Raw genomic sequence first — 6709 nt, 5'->3', positions numbered from 1 at the left:
GTAATCTTAATGCATTCTTAATAGATTGATTCTATAGGAATATAGGTGTTGATCTATTTTGAATAGGCGAGTAGTAATTAGGGAGAATACTACGAGAGCAATTGTTCGATTAATTAGCAAATATGAGTGAACTGTATGAAAGGGAGAGTTAATTAGAGCACAGTAGGATTGATGAATTGATCACAACCCTTGAATATTCGTCTGTACTGAATACATAACAGCTATTTTGCTGCTTGATAAATTAGTTATTAGTTAGAATTATTGCTTAGAATAATCACACTTTTGAACTCTAATTGACTCAACTGAATCATAATCTTGGTGAAACTAGTGGGTAGTTAACACAAGTTTCTTTGGGTACGACACTTGATTTATCACTTTATTACTTGTACGATCACGTATACTTACGTGTGCGTTTGGGAGCAACAATGATATTATACTCCGACGGGTGAATATGAAGCCTGGCGTCTAGCGGACAGGCTTCATATTTGATTATTGGAATACTCGCTAGGATCCTTTTTATTTGCTGCTAGTATTAGCATATTTGCTAGTTTTATCTGTCTAAAATATTTGTGGCTTAGAAAATCAAAAAGGCATTAATTATTTTTTAATTACACCCTTACAACTCTAAAGAGTGCATTGTGAAGGGAGAATGGGAATATAGAGTTCATCAGAACACTGTTTCCACATTTTCTAATTCAAAACATCAAAAAGGTGAAGATAAACAAAGGAGATGAAACTTATCTGGAGTTTAACTACTCAGGGTGACTTCATAGTTGCATCTGCATGGAAAAATTAGGATGAGGTCGTTCAAAAATTTGGTTAACAGTTGATATCTGCTGCAGAAATCCTAGAACTGAGACTATAGAACATGTAATTAGTAGTAAGTAGTGATATGGCAAGGAGAAGATGGAGTTCTTTTGGAGATCCTTTGGGGGTCAAATGGGAATACATAAATTTTATTACTCCCAGTTTTTTGAAATGTAATTTTTGTCAAAATTATAACATAATCTATCTGTGTGAATAGGAAGGAAGTTTTGTACATGGAGGACTCCTCCATCTTACAACAGATTGTTGTTACTGTAATTGTGCACTCACATAGGAAAACATGTAAAAGGTTGAGGTTGCTCCCAATAATTTTTGGCTAAGCAATAATTAATACTCCCACCCGGAAAATGGGGTGGTTCTTTTAAAAAAATTAAAAGCTAGCTTAGTCAAATAATCTTTATAATTAATACTACATGAGTGCGTGAAATCCATAAATCTATACAGTTTTGTCATAAGTTTAATTTGATACGGTCCAATGACTCAATGGAGCCAACCAAATCCAATGCAAGTTTCTTCCTACGTTTGAACAATGCCTTTTCCGCAACTATAAATAGAGGTTCTCCATGAAGACATAAGCATGCTACAAAAAGCAAATCCAAGATCAACTTATCAAATTCTTAAAAGAAAGTTCAAATTCAGCAAACTCAAAAACAAACTAGTATAAAGCATTGAGCAACATTTGTGAAGGAGATGTTCTAGAAAAGGTAACTCTTTTTTAACCAAATACTAATAATTTGTGGTTATTTTTCTGTCTTTTTCAAACAAGAAGATTGTGTTACAAGTTACAAGAAGCCGCAGCTAAACGATTGGCAAAGCAAAACAAATTCAACTTAACCTGACAAATAATGTAGGAGACAACATGTTTAAGGAAACTGGAAAATCGTCGTATTTGGAGCTGTTCTGCGAAAGTTGTCCATTAACATCTGAGAGGCTGATCACTTTAAAAATTGTCCAATTCGTACTATGATGACTGATGATTCTCGCTAAATCATAGCAACTTGAAGGTTTCTTTCGACATGTATGTTATAGCATCTGCATGTGCTCTTTCATTCTATGAACTGATTTTCAACAGCAAGCTTTCCACTAAAAATTCTCTGTCTTGCTTCAATGGCCTGGAACATCCAAATGCACAAATGTTCAAGTTCCACAAGGTAGCTTTCACATTCTGAAGAATGCTATCAACCTCCTAGTCCTAAGTTTATTTGATTCAAATAGTATCATAATTCATATTCTCTCATGATTTGAAGAGTGACATAAGCTGTAACTAATAAGAAACTGAACGTTGGGTCTAACTCAAACCCAAAAGCTAGCTCATGAGGACATCTGCATTTTCAATCAACCTATGTGGGACGCGTAACAATATACGAAAGAAAGTGCCACACCAATTACAAAACAACGTAAGAGTTGAATAGTTGTGAACCTGTTTTTCCCAATTGGTGAAGCCTGTGATAAGGGAGAGTGAAATAGATTGCACAGTTGCTCCAGCCACTAATCCAATCCAAAGGCCCTTGCCTTTTAGATGCAAGACAAATCCCAGCAATAGAGCCACTGGAATTCCAACCAAATAATATGCTCCAAGATTCACATAGGCTCCAATATGCTGCCACCCACTTCCTCTAGCAACTCCTGATACAATGAGCAAGTCACTTCAAAAGGAATCAGAAAACATTTTTGTTTTCTGTTTGACGAAATTTTGATCTTCTGTAATTGTGTAAAAGAGTCGAGAGTTTATCAGAAACATCCTCTCTTTCATAAGGTAGGGGTAAGGTTGCGTCCACACTAACTCCCCAGACCCCACTTGTGGGATTACATTAGGTTTGTTGTTGTTGTTGTTGTTGTAAGTGTAAAAGTTGAACTGCAATAGCCTATTAAATCGAACTGACGGTTTAAAAATTCTTTACACTATCATTATATATAACTTAAGTCTCAGAAAAGCGTAAGCTCTCTGCATTGACATTGCATAAATTTACACCACCAAGTTAAGTTGACCTACAACAAAAGGTACTTTTAACTTGATATACCTTGTTAAATTGAACCAATGGTATAAAATTTGTTTAACAGTTAGTGTTTTTAACTTAAATCATTTCAATGGAGGAGGATGATCAAAAGGATAACCTGATAATACAGCTTGGGTGCCATCCATGATGATTGAGATGCAAAGAATAGGAGTAATTTCTGCTACATAAGTGATTACTTCTTTCTCAAAGGTAAATGCATAGCCCCATACATGGCGGACCGCAAATATAGAAATACTTGCAAGAATAACCTCAGCAACAGAAAGAATTAGCACAGCGCCTAGAGCAACTTTCGCAGCCTGTGGCCTCCCAGCTCCAAGTTCATTTGAAACCCGAGTGCTGCAATATTTTTAACTTGAAAATTTGCACATTTATCTCAATACTTTTAACGGAATCAGATAAATGCTTGGTTGATAAGACAGGATCAAACCTTGCAGCGGCACCAAAAGAATAAGGTATATGGTAGTGCACTGAAGTGGTTGTAAAGCTACTCTCCAAGAAGATTAGACCATGAAAAGTGTATCAGTATATGATCATTACAGACATCCGATGAAACAAAACAAACAGACAAAGATTAAGGGTGTGTTTAGTATGACAGAAGTCATTTTCCAAACAATGACTTATTTTTGGGACAATACTTTCCGTCTTACCAAACATACCCTAAGTGATAAAAGGGAGCATACCATATGGACAGAACGGAAGTCTCTAGCGCTGGATTTGGCAACAGACCAGAGAGGAGAATGATTAGTTCAAACGACCACCATTCCAAGCTATATCCATCATAACAGAAAAGTTGAAGTAATATATTAGGGATCAAGAGATAGAAACATGGCTAAACTCGATCATGAAGGAATATACGATATGTTTTGCTATTGAGATTAATTACCAAACCATTACAGCAGATGGGATAGCAAAGCGGAAGAAGTCCCCTATAGTCAGAAAAACATCTCTAGAGAATGAAGCCCGAGTCTTTGCACAAGTGGATGAGTACTTCACATAAAGCATAAGCAAGATCACATTCAACCAATAGGACAAACCAATTGACATTGCTGCTCCAGCGTTCCCCAAACCCAACTTGAATATAAAAACCCAACATATCGGCACTTGCAAGCATAAAGATACAACAGCACTCAAAAGCATTGGTAGGATTAAACTCTGTGCCTGCAGGTACCGGACAAGAGACTGAAGAATAGCATATGGAAATAGTGTAGGAATGAGCCAAATCGCGTATTTTCCAGCTTCAGTTGCGATTGCAGGATCTTGGCCCATCAATATTAGAAGCTTATCCGTGAAGATCCACAGAACAGAAACTGGTATGCATACAATGAATAGACATATAATTGCACCATAAGTAAAAGTTCCAAGCTTTCGATATTGTCCTGCTCCATATGCCTGCCCACATAGAGTCTCCAGTGCACTAGCCATGCCAAACTGTTCCACAGATTAAATTAATCTATTGAAAAAAGTGCAAGAATGGAAAAAGAGATAGAATTAATTAAGGAGATTGACTTACGAGAAGACTGAAGCCGGTAACATTGGAAAGTGAAGTAGCAATAGAAGCACTAGAAAGTTGAAGTTCACCAAGATGACCCAACATTATCATTGGTGAAACTCGCAAAAGGTACTGTGAGACCGTCACAACTATCATCGGCATAGCTATCCGACTCACCTCCTTCAACTCTTCCCCAAACATTTTCCTTGTCACCAACACTACCTTATTATTCACATCCAACAGCGCCTCTTCCATCGCCATATCTAATCTTTGTTCTCCAAATTAAAGCGCCTCTTGCTTCGTTCACTCACAGCAGTTCATGACTTTTCCCAGCTCTAGCTGATGGCGGAGAAGTAAACCACCTTGGAGTCTCAATTATTGTACTAGTACCTCCTATACTCATTTGGCAATGATGATAATTTCTTTAAAAATATAAATGCTTGCTCCCTCCATTCCAATTTACCTGAACTTGACTGGACACGAAATTTAAGAAAAAATGAATACTTTTGAAAAGATTAGAATTGAAAGTTTAAAATAAATTGTTTTCAAATTTAGAAAAGGGTCGTTCTAAACCAAAAAAAAAAATAAGTTCACATAAATTGGAACAGAAAAACTGAGAAAGTACTACTCGTTTATGGAGTGACCGAGCTTATCATTTTATCATATTCTTTTTTTTATTTGATATTATTTCTTAGGAATATAATTAACTTTTAAAGTTTTTATTTTTAATAGCACGGCTTTTTATCATAGAAATGTTCAAACATATGTAAGATTATAAAATTCTAATTTTCTCTAAATTGTGCAGAATAAAAGACAGTTAATGAAGTAAAACGGAGGGAGTACAAAACAATACGATCGTAAACACTTAGGGGTCGTTTGGTAGGATGTATAAGAATAATGCGGAATAAGGTGTATTAGTAATGCATGGGTTAGCAATGCAAGCATTAGTTATGCAAATATTATTTCTTATCTACTGTTTGGTGTGATGTATTAAAATTATAATGCATTGCACAATTTTTAAGAAAAATAGTTGTTTACAAAAATGTCATCCATATTCTCTAGCTTTAAGGGACTTTAAGGACAATTTTGTCTTTAACCATACTAATGCATGCATTAATAGCCTTGGTATTACTAATGTCATGGTTTTCTATGCATTACTTATACATAGGATAATACCAAGTATGATGTATAACTAATACAAGTATTAGTCATACACAGGTTGAAAAAATATACAAAACAAGGTATTAATAATACATAGAGCTAATGCTTGCATTATTTTTTCTAATACCTCCTACCAAACGACCCCTTAGGAATCAGATATATAATAAATGAGTAACCCATGTTTTGTCTTTTTCTTTAACCCGCAAAAGCCGCCGATTATATAGTCGTGGTCGAAATTGATTTCAGGATATTACGATATTTACCGCTGAACCAACCATTGACGAGTAATGTGAGCGAAAGCTTTATGGTTAATTTTTTATTTATTTATTTATTTATTTTTTTTAACAGTCCAATATTTTAGAGTTTACTATCGAAACTTACATCTAGTAATATTAGTGAGAGTACTAAATGTGTTCCATTCTCATTATTCCTCTTCCTCTTCGCCTTGGCTAATCAACTCCCCGTCCAATAAAACTCTTTTTAAATGTGGCTAGTCTATGAAAATGAGTGTGATGTTATAAAATATTTAGTAAATGTGGATGTCCACTACTCCCACTACTTTCACTCATGATGTAAATTACCTCCCACTACTCATCATCATTATGATTGTAACTCTCACACCTCCATAACCCCTCCCATGATCTTCCCCCATGATCTCAATTGTTAATGCCATGTTTAAGACAATGATTTTGTAACCTTCATATGTAATAGTATAAATAGAGGCATGAAATGTGAGATGGAATACACTTGAACACTTGATGAAATAAGAAAGTTATCTCTTCTTCTCTTATTCTACTTATCTTCTTGTTTTATATTGTTACTTTGAGGTATATTTTTTAACATGCGAATAATTATCTTGTAGATGCAACAATTATTATAGTACTTACTAACTAACAACTTACATATAAGATCGCTGCTGAAATTTGATAGGTTGTAATTTAGGAGTGGTGTGTATGGATCGAGTTGGTTCCATTTTATCAAAACTAACCAAATTAACTAGGAGTATATCAGTTCGGATTGGTTGTTTTGGTCGAGTTTTTTGAGTTTTTCGGAGTTTCTATTACATGAATATTACTTCAATCTTACTTTGTTAAAATTTTGATGTACTACGTCTAACATAATTTTTCGTTGAATGTACGCTTTCCCGATTAATCGGATTTAGTAATTAATTATAAAATTAATATGATCCTAAATATGATAAGTCTATTAATTTAAA

At 34.8% G+C, this 6709-nt stretch overlaps 1 protein-coding gene across 1 annotated transcript; it reads right to left on the bottom strand.

The window, feature by feature from the left end:
- Positions 1–1439: 1439 nt before the first annotated feature.
- LOC109211280 (protein DETOXIFICATION 14-like) lies at positions 1440–4746 on the bottom strand. The gene is made up of 7 exons (XM_019374805.1): positions 4354–4746; positions 3727–4271; positions 3524–3610; positions 3271–3327; positions 2941–3179; positions 2246–2451; positions 1440–1937 (listed from the first exon to the last, which is right to left on the bottom strand). The coding sequence occupies exons 1-7, from the start codon at positions 4591–4593 to the stop codon at positions 1872–1874; spliced, it is 1440 nt and encodes a 479-aa protein (XP_019230350.1). The 5' UTR covers positions 4594–4746; the 3' UTR covers positions 1440–1871.
- Positions 4747–6709: the final 1963 nt, after the last annotated feature.

Source organism: Nicotiana attenuata, unplaced genomic scaffold (genome assembly GCF_001879085.1).
Source record: "Nicotiana attenuata strain UT unplaced genomic scaffold, NIATTr2, whole genome shotgun sequence".
Lineage (NCBI taxonomy): Eukaryota > Viridiplantae > Streptophyta > Magnoliopsida > Solanales > Solanaceae > Nicotiana > Nicotiana attenuata.
Note: the sequence above shows the minus strand (reverse complement) of the source record. Positions and strands in the feature narration are given on the sequence as shown.

Bases quoted from the DNA above. Each gene is read 5' to 3' on its own strand.
- LOC109211280 (XM_019374805.1), bottom strand. From the start codon at position 4,593: ATGGCGATGGAAGAGGCGCTGTTGGATGTGAATAATAAGGTAGTGTTG. The intron at 2,452-2,940 runs GTTATCCTTTTG...TCATTGTATCAG, and splicing joins CACCCAAGCTGTATTATCAG to GAGTTGCTAGAGGAAGTGGG. The intron at 1,938-2,245 runs GTTCACAACTAT...TGGATGTTCCAG, and splicing joins TCACCAATTGGGAAAAACAG to GCCATTGAAGCAAGACAGAG.